General features: G+C 56.0%; 1 protein-coding gene across 7 annotated transcripts in view; it reads right to left on the reverse strand.

Moving 5' to 3' along the window:
- The window catches only part of TESMIN (testis expressed metallothionein like protein), a 40,722-nt gene extending 23,864 nt beyond the window's left edge, over positions 1-16,858 (reverse strand). For 3 of the 7 annotated variants that reach the window (XR_006193718.1, XR_006193717.1, XM_042905540.1), the window contains exons 1-7: positions 16,614-16,773; positions 15,133-15,678; positions 13,267-13,425; positions 10,806-10,926; positions 8,677-8,750; positions 5,135-5,226; positions 573-644 (exon numbers count right to left, since the gene is read on the reverse strand). Coding sequence is in view for 5 of the 7 variants with exons in the window: in XM_042905540.1 (XP_042761474.1) it covers positions 573-644; positions 5,135-5,226; positions 8,677-8,750; positions 10,806-10,926; positions 13,267-13,425; positions 15,133-15,603 (989 nt within the window). In the remaining 2 variants the exon portion in view is untranslated. The other 4 variants (XM_042905538.1, XM_042905536.1, XM_042905537.1 and 1 more) reach the window with 4 other exon arrangements.
- Between the last annotated feature and the right edge of the window lie 391 nt (positions 16,859-17,249).

A 17,249-nucleotide genomic window follows, 5' to 3' on the forward strand; every position in this document is an offset into this window, starting at 1 on the left:
CGTGGCAGGGCGGGAGAGGAGGCCGGGGCCACGGGCTGCCAGCCGCAGCGACGAGGTCCGCCTCCTGTGTCAGCCACGCTGTCCACCCCGGCCCACGGCTCTGCCGCGGGACCCGCCCCGCCGCCCTCCCCACCCCCCACCCCCCCCCCCCCGCCCCGCTCCTGCCAGCTGGCCTCCCCGGGGGGAAATTTTTCCGAGAAAATTCAATACTGAGTTAACCAGTTCCTCGAACCGTAAAAACCAGGATGCGGAAATGTTAGGCTTAACGCTCAGCAAGGGGGCCGCGGTCGGCACTCGTCCGAGGGGCAGACGGGGAAACCAAGACCCGGGGAAGATACAGGCGGGGTCCTTTCCTGCGCGTTGGTCCAGACAATCCCGAGACCCGACCCGGGCTTATGCGGGAAGCGCGACGTCCCTGTGGCTCTGGCCCACGGCGAGCGTGGGGACGCGGCTGTTGGGGCTCAGCTGGGCGTGCGCCCTGCGAGCCGTGAGGCACATCGGACTCTGCTCCACTTACTGGCTTCTAAACAACCTTATTTCTATTTAATAATGAAGGATTTGTGATTACTTACAATTTCAGACACTGGGATTTGGTACAGTTACATGGCTTTTTAGACTTTGTGTCCCATGAACTAAGAGTTACTCTACAAAGATTAAAAAAGAAAACGTATTCAGATCGTTACTCTTCAAAAGGAGACTTAGCTAAGCATCTGGCGTTTTTGAACAGAAACTGAAAATCGCAACAGCAGACAGCTATCGGTCTCAGTCACTGGGGCCTGATCACAAACGGACCGGCGTGCCCATTCGCAGGATGGAGCCGGCCTGGCCGCTCCCAGCCCGCGAGGCCACCCGTGCAGCCGGGGGCGCGGAGCGGGTCCCTCCCCGCGAAGACTTCGGGAGCTCCTTCCCTCGATCTGCTTAAACCCCGACTGTGTGGGGCCCCTCGCACCAAATAGCTCCTTTCACCGTGTGCTTCCCAAAGCCTGAACCCCGACGGATGGTATGAGCGGGACGACAGGAAGCCATCACTTCGTATCGTCCCCGCGGTGTTGGGGCCGTCTGCAGTGTCACAGCAAGCGTCCGGTGTGCCTGCCGCGTGGCTGCTAGGGACCTCCCTCCTGACTCTTCCGGGGATTAGCCCGGAGGCCGTCTGCAGGGGCGTCAGAGGCGAGGCTAACGTGTCCTGGCCGCCGCCAGCCGCGGGGGGCAGCTGTGGGTGCGCAAATCGCCAATCGGGAGCGGTTCCCGAGCGCTGCCCCTGACGGTGCTGCCCCCTGTTCCGGTGGCGTGAGCCGTTTCACTGCCACGGCGTGGACACCAGCACCTGCACAAGAACCCCGGCCGCGACGGGGCTGTCCCGGGTCGCGTGCGCTCCCCTCCCCGGGGCCGCGCGCTCCCCGCGATGGCGCCGGCAGGCTTCGCTTCTGCGTCCCCCCCGGCTGCTCCGGTCTGGGGCTTCCCACAGGAACTACAGCAGGTGCTCGGCACAGCCAACGGTGGCCGACAGTCTCCTGCCACCACACAGCACGGGGACCACTCTGTGCCCTCTGCTCCGTGGCTACCGCACTCTGCCCACTCTCAACTATGGGAGCCAGGACTGAGGCCCGTCCCGGATCCCAGCGCGTGTGCCCTGGCCAGGGTCCCTCCTGTGCTGACACGCTCCACCCGGCACCCCTTGGCCCCAGCAGCCTGCCTGTCTGGGCTTGTTTCGTGACACCCCTGCCCCACACTTGGTCGCCAGCTCTGGGGTGAGCTGCTAATTCGTACTTGCAGAGATCCTCCCGTGTTTAATATAATGCGCCCAAACTGTGTCCTGAATGCCATATTAACTCATTACTCATCTAGTTTACTCTTCCCCTTCGCGGGCAGCACACTTGCCGACTTCTGTCCGCACGGGTGCCCAGAGGTGGCAGATCCGGCCGTACTACGCCCTGGCCTGTACCCCCGGGATCGAACCGGGGCTGTTCCGAGGAGGGGGTGTGGACACCCACTCCGCTGCCCTTGCCCTCGGCCCTCTCGGACCTGCGCCCACAATGGGGCACAGCGTGGCCTCGCAGTGCCTGTCCAGAGGAACCAAAGTCGTTCCCTTTAAGAGATGGGGTGGGGGCGCACGGGGACAGCCCAGGGGTGACCTGCCTTAGTTGTGGGAGGACAGAGTGCAGTTCGACAAATGTCCAGTATCAGGAAGATGCCACCGGGCGTTTCCCGAGAGACTGTCACGTGGTCGGAACTGAGATAAGAGCTTCAGGGAGCACCAAAAACTACACGGCAGAACCTTGGTCTGCGAGCATAATTCCTTCCGGAAACATGCTTGGCATCCAAAGCACTCGTATATCAAAGCGAATTTCAAGAACCATTGGCTCCGATGTAATCATGTGACGTTCGGCATCACGTGTTACTCGTGTTGCAAGACGCCGCTCGTTTATCAAGTGAAGATTTATCGGAAGTGGTTGCTCGTCCTGCGGGACGCTCGCACAACAGGTTCCTCGCCAGCCACGGTTTTACCGTAAGAACTTATAGTGCCAGCCCTGGAGGAATCCAGCCAATAATTTCGAACATGAGATATACACAACTGACAACTCGGAGGACAGAAGGTATCGTAGAATCGGCTGTCACACGATTCGATACCGACTGTAAAGGATATAAAATTCAGAAACGGTGGCTTAGTATAGATGGAAGAAGTTAACGCAAAACCAACGACTTTGGAAGGAGACAGAACCGGACACCGTCGGTCACAGGGGTGTTTCGGCTGCAGTAGCCGCGGGAGCGAAGAGACCACGTCAGGGGTGAGCACAGAGCATACGAGGGGCAGTCGTGCTGGGGACGGGAACTAAACTGGAAAATCCCATGGCTCCAAGAACACCTGTCTACGCTCTTCCGCCACCCTGCAAATAACCGAGTCAGGAGAGATCTGCACGACTCTGCCTCAGAAGAGCACGATAAATAAACTGCACCACCGCGACATGACCTCGTCTTTAAGAAAGAAGTGTTCAGAGAAACAGACTCGTGAATGTTCTTTATTGTAATGCTCATGACGTTGCCCAAAATAGTAGCATCTACGACGTATCCGAATTCACCCGGACACCCGACTGATAACAAGATTACTAAAGCCATACGGGGGTGACGGGACATGAATTATTAAAGGGATATTTTTACTGATACGACAAGCTAGTTAATAAGTTAGCCAGTTCACCACCGCCCAACTCGAAAGAATGAGGACGGGGCGAGCTCGCCCTGGAGGACGGCTGGCCTGCCTCCATGTCATGTGCTGGGCGAGAGACCACGCGGGGCCGACGCGGCTCCCTTTCCGATGTCTTCAGACCTTATTTGACCTCGTTACCTTGCGGAAGTCAGAGAGGAAACTAATGAGCACCCAAGGGGGTGACGAGGCAGCGCAGCTCAGCCGTGGTTGGGAACTCGCACAGAGCCGCACAGCAGCAGCTTCCGGACCGCCCGCTTACCACAAACGGCACGGTCCTGAGTACCGTCCAGATGCCACTTTCACCAACGGTACGGAGGGTGGGGATACACATCGCCAGGGCCGTTCAGTCGAGTGACATCGAATCAAGGCATTGTTGGCACCAACGAAACACAAACAGAAAGCCCGTGTGGTTCCCGGCACACCATTTGTAAGGGAAGAATATTTGTATGACCCGCACAGTTCCTTCGAAATAGAGAAAGATACGTGACTGCTGGAGCAAACCTAGGAGAGCCTGGGCAGACGGTGGGGGACGGGCCGCACAGAGAGCTCCCTCCTTATTGCTCCCCCGGGAAAATGTGGGTCGGCCGAGTCACAGAGGAGCCCCGGATGGCACCGTGACCCCAAGAGCACACACCTGAAATAAAGTGTTAGAAGCACCAAATCCCCTCGATGGTGCCAGACGCACCAAAGCGCGTCGTGAAGCAATACCATGGGCCAGATGCTCCCGGGGGCACAAGAAAGATGAAGGGAGTGTCTTCGGGATGGTGACGTCACAGGTCACGTCGTGTAACCACAGATGGGAGGCGTCGCCCAGGTAGCGGCTGCTTGTCCAGGGACGTGAAGACCCATGATGGTAGGTAGGACCAGTTTCGGTAACAGCGACCACACCCTCACGGATCCGTCACCAAGAGGGAAGCAAGGACAAGGACTCCACACAGCCGGACCTCATTAAGTTAACGGAAAGTCATCGACTGCCCCGTTTCCCCCACCCCCCCGGAAAGACCGGTTGCTATAACCACAGCAGCAGCAGGGAACCATGGGAGCCACCGACACTGCCCAGCGACCGCGCGGAGGGGAAGGCATCGAGAAACCCAGAACCCCGCCAAGCGGTTCGCCTGGCCTCTCAACTGCCCCCAGACACCTCTCCTCCCACCACAAGCCCCACAGGGACCTGGAGGGCCCCAGAGGCCCCAGGGAACATTTCCTGCATTGCTTGGCCTGATTTCTTTTCGGGCCCTGGGCTGCCCGACCACATCAGGTGGTGCGCCCCAAACTCGCAGAGGCAGGAATACACTGACCTCCACAAGCAATTAAGGGGCCCGATGGATGGGGCGGAAAGGGGCGCCCCATCCAAGGTTAGCGCATGAACGCTAACTTGACAAAGTTCCAGCCAGCTTTGTTAGTTTAATTAGTTACAATCAGAGACATGACTTGAAAAGGGCAAGACGAGATCCCAGATTAAGTGCGGCCCGTGCCCACGTGGAGACCGTGTGCCTCGCGCCCGCCACTGAGTGGGGGCTGACCCAGCAGGGAGGCGGCGGCGGGCAGAGGCCGGTAAAGGGGTAAGGGCACACCAAGACCACCGCCAGGTGAGTGCCACACCATCACTTACGTTGATGCCAGCCAAGAAGGAAATAGAGCCTCTCAGTTTAAACTGACGTGAACCCAAGACAGAGCTACGAGCGGCAGCGAGCCTCCGAAACACTGGCACGGCCCAGCGGGCACCGCGGAAGCCTCTCCAGCCACAACACACCAGACGCACGCGGCCACGTCGTTACTGTCACCACTCAACGTACAACACAGTCTCGAGAGGTCAGGAAGGTTTACAGGCAAAGCTGATTTTGCAACTTACGATAAAATCACAAATGTACCCAAGAGCCTCTTAAACTCTGACATTAAAGAAAGCGACAATTGACTGCTTTTAATCCTTACCCAGCCAAAGATATTTTGGGTGGTCCTGGAAGGGTGGATCCCGAAGGGACAGTAGACCCGTTGACTATGGATGGTAAGGCTCCGTTCTCGAGCTGTATAAAGTGAAAGGCAAGCGTATTTCGAATCAGTGCGTGTTTTAAAAGTTCCGTCCCGCCAACCCCTAGGTACAGACAACAGTGACTGGTGGTTACATTACGATCACTTTACAACGTCACCTATCACCTATCACCACCACGACCCCACTGACACCGAGGGGGCTCCGGCCAAGGCTCCTCAGCAGCAGTCGGGGGGAGCCCCGCCCAGGTCTCCCACACCCCCTGCCACATTGTGCCCGGGAGGAGAAGGCCCTGCCTGTGCGGACCAGGGGGCGCTGGGGTGGGGCACAGCCACGGCTGCCCGGCCGGGGACACTGACACGGACAGCGTTTTCGTTTTTAGGACTGCGAACTGTGAAATAAATTCAACTGCAAGCTTCCCTAAGCTGGAGCTGTTCTTTAATTATGATTACATTCTTGGTATAACGTAAGAGATCTTGACATCCGAAGTCTTACCAACCATTAGTTTTTCATCTATATCGTCAGTTTCAACAAATCCAGACACAACGTCACAGCCCCGCACCCTCCACGCCCTTTGCCTTCTCTGCTGTCATTCACCCTTCTCTCTGTGCCTCCTTAGCGTGGCTCACAGAGGGTGTTCCAGGGGAAAGGAAAGGGCGGCAAAGTCAGCAATGACCTCACTCTCTTCTCAGAAGCCCACGGAAAAGTCAAGTTCTGCACACATTTAGGTTTTGAGATGATTTGTATATATCACACCTCAAGAGCCTATCCTTGTCCCTTCCTCCCCCGACAACTTGCAATTAAAAATTAAGCTTTCTATAAAAAGTACGGTCTGGCAGGGTGCCCGCCTGGCTGGCTCAGTCGGTGGAACATGTGACTCCTGATCTCGGGGTTGTGAGTTCGAGCCCCACCTTCGGTGTAGATTCCTTAAATAAATACAACTTTAAAAAAAAAAAAAGTACAATCTTGGAGAAGCAAATGCTTTATTCACTCTCGTTTTCTCTCTTTTGCCTCTTGTTAAACCGTGTGTCACTACAGGCTGTGGGGCTTGAAGACACTGAGAGGCCACCCCGGGTCCCACCTTCTTCAGCACAAAGCCCCGTCCTCCGGGGAACCTCCCCCAGGGCCCCTCTCTTCCACCTGGGGCTCTGCCCTCCTTGCTCGATTGCCAGGAGGGAAGTGCCCACAAGTTCCTGAAACTATCCCTTTCCTGTCACCCAGACACCTGTCAGGCCTGTGTCCCCAGTGGCGGCCCAAAGTTTTACATGCTTTCGGAGAAAGGACTTCCCGATTCTCAGGATCGAGGCAACTCTGTGCACAAACCAGGCACAATTTCTCTTCCCCCCTTTGCTTATTTATTTAGCCCCAAAGCAAAGCACAGAAGAGGTAGCTTCAGGGCTGCACGGGGGGTAAATCTAGAGTGACTTTGTGCCAGAACCCGTGACCTTTGTCAGCGAAGGCTGGCCACCCGGGAGTGAGGGCGTGACCTTGCTAAACTGCAGATTCTGGGCCAGTGAGTCTGGGGCAGGGCCCGAGATCCTGCATTTCTGGCAAGTTCCCAAATGATGCCCAGGCTTCTGGTCCACACAGCAAACTGAGTAGCGAAGTGCTTCAAAAAATATACAGAATCTGGGAGTGCCTGGCTGGCTCAGTCAGGGGAGCACGTGACTCTGGACCTTAGGTTGGTGGGTTCGAGCCCCGCGTTGCGGGTAGAGAGGCCTCCAAAACAAAATCCTTCAAAATACACACACGGACTTGGGGTTTCGCAGAGAAGCGGCAAATGCGTTGCTAAGATGATTGCCTCAAGGTCCACACCAGAGAAGAAGTCAGGGCAGCCGACGCGGGGACAAGGACACAGCCACGGAAAGATGGGGAGGAGGTGGTCAGAAAGGAGGTCGTGGCCCAAAGGGGCACAGACAGCGGCCGAGACAGGACAGGAAGGCCGGGGGCATGGAGGCCGCCAGGAGGCCGGAGGCCTCCGTCCAGGGTCAGCAGAGACTCTGCACCCGGCGCCCAGAGGACCACGGCCCGGGATCTCCCGCACGGACCAGTCCTCTCTCCTCCTGCCTCCCGTATCGTTGGAGAAATAGCGATTTGCTCCCTCAACAAACGCCCACTGCCTCACCGCTCTCCTCTGGTCTCGGGGCCTTGAGTGCCTTCTCCACCCCGGCGACTCCTTCCCTCCAGCCCAGGCCTTCCTCCCCTTCCTCACGCTGGCCTGCAGACCCGCATGGACGACTCCCGCATAACACGGTCCCTGGGGAGCCTCAGACATCTCCTGCGCCAAGTGCAGTTCCTGGTCCCCCTCCCAAAACGTGCACCTCGCCCCTCGGTGGAAACGCCGACTTTCCATTTGTTCAGGCCGAAAACCTCGCAGGGACCCTTGCCTCCTCTTTCCCTCACTTCCCTTACCCAGCCCATCACGAGCCCTGCTGACGGCGTCAGGGGACGGGGACGCTGCTTCGGCTCCCCGGGCCCCCCCGCCCCAGCCCCTGCCCCTCCCTGGTCCTGTCCTTACTTATCTCCCCCCCCCCCCACCACCGTCCCCTTCCGCTACCTTCTTTCTACCCACTCCAGCCCAGCTCCCTCACGGCCACCTCCTCCCTGTCTCTACAGCAGGATGACCCTGTGCTGTGATGTTCTGCTTTCCTGGAAAGTTCTCCCACGTGATAGTCACAGGGCTCACCCTCTCCTCCCTTTCAGGCTTTTGCTCGACTGTCACCTCGGTGGAGCCGAATGTGACTGCCCTCCTCCCCAGCGGACTTCCATACCCCTACGCCTATCCTCCGCTCTCCTAGCATCCGTTATAAATCGTTACATTTGCCTGGTGTCTGTCTCCCACACTAAAATGTAAGCTGCAGGGGGCAGACTCACACGCTTTCTTTTCTTCCCTTTAATTTTTTTTTTTTAACGTTCATTTATTCTTGAGACAGAGGGAGACAAAGCATGAACGGGGGAGGGGCAGAGAGAGAAGGAGACACAGAATCTGAAACAGGCTCCAGGCTCTGAGCTGTCAGCACAGAGCCCGACGCGGGGCTCGAACCCACGGACCGCGAGATCGTGACCTGAGCCGAAGTCGGACGCTCAACCGACTGAGCCCTCCCAGGTGCCCCCTAAAAGCACTTTAAACTTTAAAAAAGCATTTCCATTACACCAAGGAAGCTGAAGCACATTCTATACCAAGTGGGCAGCATGTGCTGGTAAATGGCTGGGCCACAAAGGACAAGTTCAACAAACGGGCAGAGGGACGGTCTAGAGGCCGTAGCAAGGGCACGACAGCCCGCACGGTGGGCACAGAACTGTGTCTCAAACTCACTCCACTCCCTCCCGACCCCCGGGGTCTGACCCAGCGGCGAAGGTACGGGGTACTTGGTAAAGGTTTCGGAGGATAGATTCTATTTCCTGAGTAAGTCCAACCTCGACAATTGAAATGTTAGGAGAAAATAATGCCCAACTGTATTTTTTTTAATTTAAAACAATGACTCACTTGTGTAACGAGATTCAATTTTGCTGGGACTGGCAAAAATCTTCCTACTAAAGTAGTCATTGGTTTAGGGACATCTGTAAGGAAGACAATTAAAATTAATTGGCAACATGCATTGTTTCTTTTCTGTTTGCACATGGAAGAAAGAACAAACATGATCACGAATCACGGATTTATCGTGTGCAAAATCGTTTAAACTTATCTTGATCCCATTTGGTTTTTTACTCTGTAAAGCCTTTGGAGTCAATGTATTTTATTTTATTTGTTTGCTTATCACACCCTTTTTCTTGGTCATAAAGCTACTTAAGCTCCCAAGGATAGTCGACTATATTCAACACACACACACACACACACACACACACCTCTGTTGCCAGTGCCCAAGTTCCCAAACTGTGTGCCAAGGTGCCCTCAGGTACCACAGGGAGTCTCAGCGTCGGCACACTTTCAGAGGAAGCACAGCGACATCTGTTGGACACCACGCGAACTACTTCCAATTTATGTGCATTCTCTTTTCAAATGGCTACTCTCTTGCTAGGATGTAAATACGTATAAGGCTATTTGGACCACACTCTTTAACTACCGGCACTGATAGTATCTCTCTGGTCTAAGGGGGCTACGAAAAACACTCCCCAGGCGTTAAGAGCCCTGAAGATCTCTGTGTGCGTGAGTCCATGTGGAAGAAGAAATGTGTCTTAGCGTCCTGAATCACTTAACCAACTGAACACATTTCTTGCTCCTGGCTTATGCGGCCTTTGAGTGACGTTATCTTGAGACTCTGGTAACAGGATGCACTGATTTTACGCGGGTATTTAATATGTGCATGGGGGCGGGGGGGTTACGATTATGTGACAAGGAAGCAGATTTGGAGAACATTACATAAACCCTCTCCTTCTGTGGATCTAAGGGCATTAGGATTTTGTCATGTTCCAGAAGGACGGGAATGAGGAAAGCACCCCTCTCTGCCTGTGTAGAGGATCAGATGCCTCTCTGACCTACAGGGAATGGAGCCAGAAGATCTGTGGGCACGTAGCAAAGGGCTTCTAGAAGACAAAACCCCAACCCCAATCCTGTATCGTTGAAAAGCAAACGTCTTGAAGGCATTTTGTCTGTCCCTAAATAAAGACAGGATGGGATAGGAGTCATGATATTTCTTTTGGCCATTAACTCCAAAGTTCCACCGAAATGACATCTGTATTTATTCCTGATTTAAATTATTGGCAGGTGCATCACGGGGAACAGAGTCAACATATTGTATCAACTTTGTGCGATAACAGATGTAATCAGCCTTCTTGTGTGGATCAGTTCCCAGCCTATACAAACATCAAGTCACTACGTTATTCACATGAAACTAGCATAAGATGGTTTGTGAATTACACTTCAACAACAACAAAATAAAACAAAAATAAATAAGTCATTGGCAAGGTCAGTGAAACATCTGATAATAACATTCTTTCTGGTTAACTCCAGGTTTAGAATAACGATCGCGTATGTGATCCACACAGAGAGGCCCAGTTCTCAAGAATGAGTGTCTAACTTTTGTAAACCCAATCCTAAAGCGATGTCATTTATTCTTTCTCTGATCATGTATAAGTAATTTGGGGAGAATCAAGTGCTTATAGGTCATTAATTATGATGATGCCCGTTTAAAGATGTTTCGGAGCGAGTGGCAGCGAAATCAGCACCGGCCATAGTTATCTCAAAGCTCACGGGGATTAAAGCCCAGCCATAGTTCTCATTCATTACGTGAAAACGTTCCCATTAAAATGTGTATGGTTTATACCCCCCCTGAACAGTCAGCCCCCACCCAGTGTGGGGAAGTTTGGTATTTCCACCCAGTCCCCTGTAGACACACCCACCCGTCGGTGACAGCAGTCGCCTCTTGGGACCCCCAAAGCTCTCTGCAGCCAGCAACACGAGGCGGTAGCCATCCAAGAACACAGCGCACATCAGTTCGTCTACACAGATTTGTTTTCTATTCCTACTCCACCCACAAGGGCTGTGAGACTTGCCACACTGCCCGTTTCACAACCTAACTGCCTGTTTCGCGTTTACGCTACATCCAAAGCCAAATGCACTCACTCACAACTTACGCACGACGTAGGACACAATTTTCGTAGGAGTTTACTCTGTACCTGACTGTAGGTAATTATTTTGGTCTGGATACTGAGGAACCAAATGAAGCGCTTTTAGCTCTCTCGTGCCAGAATTGTCTACACACAGCATTTGTGTGCCCCCTTTCAACTGACAGATCACCTAAAATGAGAAATAATGATCAGGTTTCATTTTTAAAAGAGAGCCAGTAATAGGAACCTAGAGAACCTCAAATCTGAGAAAGTGACTTTAATCCAGAATTTCGGTTTTAATGGAAAACGGCAAACTAGAGATCTGTTCTCGAGTTCTGACTCTACGACAACATGCTCTCTGGAGGCACCGCCCCCCGCCCCCCGCCCCCGGAAGCGTGTTCTGAGACGCGTCCATCCGGCGTGCTGACGGAAGTCTGCTGACGCCTTCCCCTACGGGTGCCTGCCCGCGGAGGGTCAGGGTCAAGAGCAGGCGACCATGCACCAGGGCTCCCTCCACCACCCTTGGGCCCCACTGTCAGCACGAATGAAGAGTGTCGCGATGGGCCCAGTGCCAGCCCCGTCCAGGTCCAGGTAACCGGAAGAAAGACTTTGTCCCCCTGACTTCATCTCTGGAGCTGGTCACACCCGTAGGATAATCTTTAATTTTATGACTTGTTCTCCCCTGCTATACACATATATTTATCATTCTTGTACACGTGTTTTTTTTTTTTCTAATGTTCATTTATCTTATTTCCTGCAAGCACCGTTTAGAAAGGCTAATCCGGGGCGCCTGGGTGGCTGGGTCGGTTAAGCGTCCGACTTCGGCTCAGGTCACGATCTCACGGTCCGTGAGTTCAAGCCCCGCGTCGGGCTCTGTGCTGACCGCTCAGAGCCTGGAGCCTGTTTCAGATTCTGTGTCTCCCTCTCTCTCTGCCCCATCCCCACTCATGCTCTGTCTCTGTCTCAAAAATAAACGTTAAAAAAAATTTTTTTTTAATTAAAAAAATAAATAAATAAATAAAAGAAAGGCTAATCCAAGAAGCCGAAGATTCGAAGAGGCCACGTCAGTCTTCCCGGGCCTGACTGGCACTCTCAGATCACCCAGTTGGATTCGAACCACCGACAAATCCTCGGCGAGCCAGGTGAGTCCGTCAGTCAAAGACATAAGTCAAGCAAAGCACAGACAGAGTCCTCGCTGGGTGCGGTCCCGTCCAAGCCTTTACGGCGTGAATACAGAAGAGAAGTCGTGGTTTCTGCCCACGCACAGCTTCTAATTCTGACGGTCAAACCACAGATACCCAGAGAAGCTGTGGTTTCTGACTTTAAGTCGCCTTTGGGTTTCCCAGACAGGAAAACCTGAATAAGCATAAAGGACTGAGGTTACCAGAATAATGCACGTTGAGCCTTGCAAATGCTGATCGCTGGGTCAAAACTTTACATCACCCTGACATTGGCTAAGTGGCCAGTATTCATGTTTGGTTGGAATTTTATTTGTATTCAGAGGATAAAGCCCTAGCCCCCCCCCCCCCCACACACACACACACACACAGACACAGGTGCACAAAACTGGGGGAAACGCCCAGAGTGGGCTCTCCCGGGCTCTGCCGTGTCCCCCCCAGGAGCGTGCCCAGGCTACTTGGTCGTCGGGCAGCACTGGAAGAGTTCCCATCCTGCTCGCCTGGTCCGGGCATCCTGGGAAAGCTCTGCTCTCAGAACCCGTGGGCCTGAGTAAAACCACAGAGAGGCAGGGGCTAGTGTGTGCCCCAGCTAAGCCCGGGTCTGTGATGAGCTCATTTTCAAGTGTTTCCTAGTTCAAGTCTGTGCCTTAGAGCTTAGGCCTCCTTTCTCAGAATAAAGAGCCGCCACGGAGAAGGCAATCTCTGTCTCTGGTTCCTTGGACTCTTTGCTAGAGGAACAGGCGGGCCCCGAACCTCGGGCTCCCCTCTCCTCCGGAGGCCTCACCACACGGAGACCCGGAGTCCCAGATGTACCATTGGCAAGCACACCACGTAGCATCTCTGTTTGCTGAACCGTGAAACGTAGATAAAAATTATGTCTCCCCTACAGAGTTGACAGGAGGATTAAATGGAAATACAAAGTAACACCAGCACATAAACCACAGTCATGCAAGTATTACTTGGCATTATTAGGAATGTGGGGGCAGGCAGGAAGGGAAACAGCCACCCCGGAACCCCAGCACCGCCCGCCCAACCACAGGGCTCTGCAGGCTCCCCGGTCCCTGGGCCACCCCCGGGGTCTGCACTGGCCGAGGGGACTTGCGGTTACCCTCCTTGGCAACGCGGCAACGCCCTGACCTTTGTCTGGTCTGCTACGACCCGGGCAAGGAGGATCTTGGAGACGAACGGAGCCCTAGCAAGGTCCTAATTACGTCCCTCTTCTGCGAGATGAGACAGCCAAAAAGGCGGGGTCGACAAGTAAACAGGATGAAATCAACGACTCCTGCTGACTTGGCGACGATCGGAGTCAAACGTTTAAGATCCCGTTAGACACATTTCTTTGGCGTCGTTACCATTGGGTTAGAGTCTTTCTTGAGAGAGCAGCCGGCGGCCTCCTCTGCTTCCTGGGATGACTCAAACGTGTGACAGGGTTCGGGGCCAAGGGCGTTCTGAAAAGTTGCCTCCTCTGGGTTGTTACTTATAACTGCGCCACCGGCTTCCTTTTTTTCCACCTAAAAATAGCAATTTTTATTTTAGAGATCACACCGTGGACACAGGGGTTCATGGCTGCATAATACGGAAAATTCTCTGTGGAAGTTGCGTTTTTTAAAGTAAAGAGAGCCCTTCCCTTTCCTTCTGCCCCTCACTATCATTCTCCCTATGGGGGGCAAGGGGTGAGGGGGTGGGGGGGGGTGCGATGAGCCATCTGACCAGCGTCGCTGGGGAGTAAGGACCCGGAGGACTGAGACCCTCTGCCCTCGACTGAGGTACCCCGGGTGTGGAGCTGTGATTTCGAGGCGGCGCTCATGCTGTTTCAAACACACGTCGTAAGGACTTCCCGGCTGGCCGGGGTGCCCCTGGAGCTGCTGGACGGCCCCCCACCCTGTAAAGGAGCTGACAGCCCTGTGGCACCTCCCTCAAAATGGCCTCAAAGGCTGCCCCTTTCTCCCCGTTCTTAGAGCGTGCTCATCAGGTTGTATTTAATGTTTCAGTTGACTATTTTGTTTTGTTTTTTCTCGAGACGCCCACAATCCCCGCTGATGTTTCAGTAATGTTGAGAACGCATTTACGGCCGAACTTACAATTACACAGTAGTGCCCTCCTGACTGCGTGGCAGGACGATCACTAACAGGAAACACTGAGGTCAGGGGCAACTGCCAACCGTGTCTCCAAGCCACACGCGGTAACAACTGCCCACTCAGTGGCACGAGACACCACCACCAGAGAGGGGGCGAAATGCCAGGGGTACCACTGAAAATCAATGCAATTTAAAAACCAAAAAGACTCCTGGGGACCCTGGAAGGCTCAGTCGGTTGGGCGTCCCACTTCGGCTCAGGGCATGATCTCGCGGTCCGTGAGTTCGAGCCCCACGTGGGGCTCTGTGCCGACAGCTCGGAGCCTGGAGCCTGCTTCCGATTCAGTGTCTCCCTCTCTCTCTCTGCCCTTTCCCCACTCACACTCTGTCTCTCACTCAAGAATAAAAAAAATAAATAAAATAAAAACATTTTAAACAAAAGACTCAGTGGTTAAAGAAATTGCCATCAGATTTCGCTATTCCAAAACCAGGAGGATTCTTCCTAAAATTTGCCGAGAACACAGTGACTTTCCAAACTAGGTCCCTTTAGGGGGCAGCACACATTTCCTCGGGATCCTTCGTTGCCTTTAAAAACTGACTTGTTTCCTTTCGGCAAGAACAAAGCAGAAATCACCAGTGGTTCTAAAAGGGGGCGGTCGGCTGACAATTAGCGGGAGTTTATGTAAACTGGTATTCGTGTTACATGTGCCCGAGGAACAGCCCCTTAGCAGCAGAAAGCAGCTCTCACATTTTGATTCCACGATTCCATGAAAACTCAACCACACTGCACTTTTCACAGGCACTATTAACACTAACGTCAACAGGGGCCTCTTTCCTAAAGCCAGTGACAGCAACAGGGCCCAGGACCACGCGCTTCCTGGCTCCTTCCTTCTGCTGCCCTGTGCTCTCTGCAGCGTTAGCCCACCTTGGAACCAGGGCCCCAGGACCCGACTCTCCTCCGGGCAGAATGGCTCGCTGGGGAGCCGCCACCCGGCTTCCAGAGCGGGGCGCTCAGTTGAAGGCGTGAATCCAACCGGGGACGCTACGAAAGGCTTGGGGCGGGGGGGGGGGGGGGGTCTTGGGACGACCAGTGTCACTCTGTCTGGGACAGGGTGACAGAGCCTTTTTCCCACATGGATCTTACTGGAATCACCCGGACACCGGGGTGGGCGGCTCCTTCCCTGGCCCAGGCGCCCAGGGGCAGGACGGCGGGACTCCTGTGCGGGGCCAGCAGGGAGGACAGGAAGTGGACGTTGTAGGCCTGCGGCTGCGGGGCCACGGGCAGGACGGCGTCTTCCAGGGGGCTGAGGTCGGGGAGGCCGGGGTACTCCGCCAGCATCTCCTGGGCGTGGTCGCCCCCCGCCAGCTCCGCTTTGCCCTGGGTCTCACAGTCCGCCTGCAGCGGGGGGCTGAACGCGTGCAGGAGGGGCTCCGTGGGGTCCGCGGGGCTCAGGTACGCGTCTTGAAACATGTGGAACTCGCCCTCCTCGTGCTTCACCACCACCGGGGCTCTCAGGGTGAGGTTTTCGGAAACAAACGGACTGTCTGCGCTGAAAAGGTCTGTCACCATCTCCTCGGGACTGGACATCCCGCCAAGCAGAGGGGCCTCCTCCATGTCTGCTGAGGGGACCTCGGGCCGGGCGTCGCCCTGCACCCCTCGCCGCGCGCAATCCGGCCAGGAGCCAAGCACCTGCACACACGTGGCCAGGTGAGGGGGGTGCGGCCCCGCCCTGACCCCGGGGGTCCCTCCATCCCCCACCCAGGGCCTGACCCGGGAGAGGTCCCCCCATCCCTAAGGGCCTGACCCGAGAAAGGTCACCCCCGTCCCCAAGGGGCTGACCCGAGAGAGGTCCCTCCTCCCCCCCGTCCCTGAGGGCCTGACCGGGGAGGGGTCCCTCTGTCCCCGAGGGGCTGACCCGAGAAAGGTCCCCCCGTCCCCGAGGGCCTGACCAGGAAGAGGTCCCTCCATCCCCGAGGGGCTGACTGGGGAGGGGTCCCACCCGTCCCCGAGGGTCTGACCCGACAGGTACCCCCGTCCCCGAGGGGCTGACCTGGGAGAGGTACCCCAGTCCCCAACGGGCTGATCGGGGAGGGGCCCCATGGTTCCCAAGGTGCTGACCCAGGAGAGGTACCACCATCCCCGAGGGGATGACCCGAGAGAGATCCCCCTGTCCCCGAGGGCCTGACCAGGGAGAGGTCCCTCCATCCCCGATGGGCTGACTGGGGAGGGATCCCACCACTCCCCAAGGGTCTGACCCGACAGGTACCCCCATCCCCGAGGGGCTGACCCTAGAGAGGTCCCCCCGTCCCCGAGGGGCTGACCGGGACAGGTACCCCCGTCCCCGAAGGCTTGGCCCGAAAAAGGTACCCCCATCCCCGAGGGACTGACCCAGGAGAGGGCCCCCCGTCCCCGAGGGTCTGACCCGACAGGTACCCCCATCCCCGAGGGGCTGACCCTAGAGAGGTCCCCCCGTCCCCGAGGGGCTGACCCGGGAGAGGTACCCCCGTCCCCGAAGGCTTGGCCCGAAAAAGGTACCCCCATCCCCGAGGGGCTGACCCAGGAGAGGGCCCCCCGTCCCCGAGGGCCTGGCCCGAGAGAGGTACCCCCGTCCCCGTGGGGCTGACCCGGGAGGGGCCCCGCGGTCTCCGAGGCCCTCACTAGGGGACCCACGGTCCCTCTCCCCTCCTGCAGGCCCCTAGGCCGGGCCCGGGGACCGCGGGGATATCGATGTCGCCTGACGTTTCAGTTGTCGGAGGGGGCGCGGGCTCACGCCTCTTCAGGGGGACGCACCTGGGGCCGCGGGGGCTGCGGGAGCGCGGATCCAGGATGCGGGGCGGGGCGAGCGGGCCCCTCACGTGCCCGTGGCCGTTGGCGGTTGGGACTGGGAACGGGTCGGGGCGGCGGTGGGCGGGGCCGCTGCGTGGGCGGAGCCTAGCTGCGGGTGCGTCAGGAGGGGGCGGGGCCGGCTGCTGCGGGGTCGGAGGCGGGGCGGGGTGAGGGCCGGGGCTCCCGGGGTCCGCAGCGCCAGGCTCACAGGGAGAAACTGAGGCCCTCAGACCCGTCTGACTTGTTCAGATCAAAATTAAGGTAGATTTTTTTTTTCCTTAAGTGAATAATACATAATCTCTCCTACTGAAATATTTAAACATTACAAATGGAGCTGAAGTTTCCTTAAGCACGCCAGTCCCCAAAGGGGATGCTGAAGTCGGCTGTGTATCTTCCCAGCCCTCTCCAGGGCCTCACTGACACGGGCACCTGTC

The sequence above is a fragment of the Panthera leo genome, chromosome D1, assembly GCF_018350215.1.
Source record: "Panthera leo isolate Ple1 chromosome D1, P.leo_Ple1_pat1.1, whole genome shotgun sequence".
Lineage (NCBI taxonomy): Eukaryota > Metazoa > Chordata > Mammalia > Carnivora > Felidae > Panthera > Panthera leo.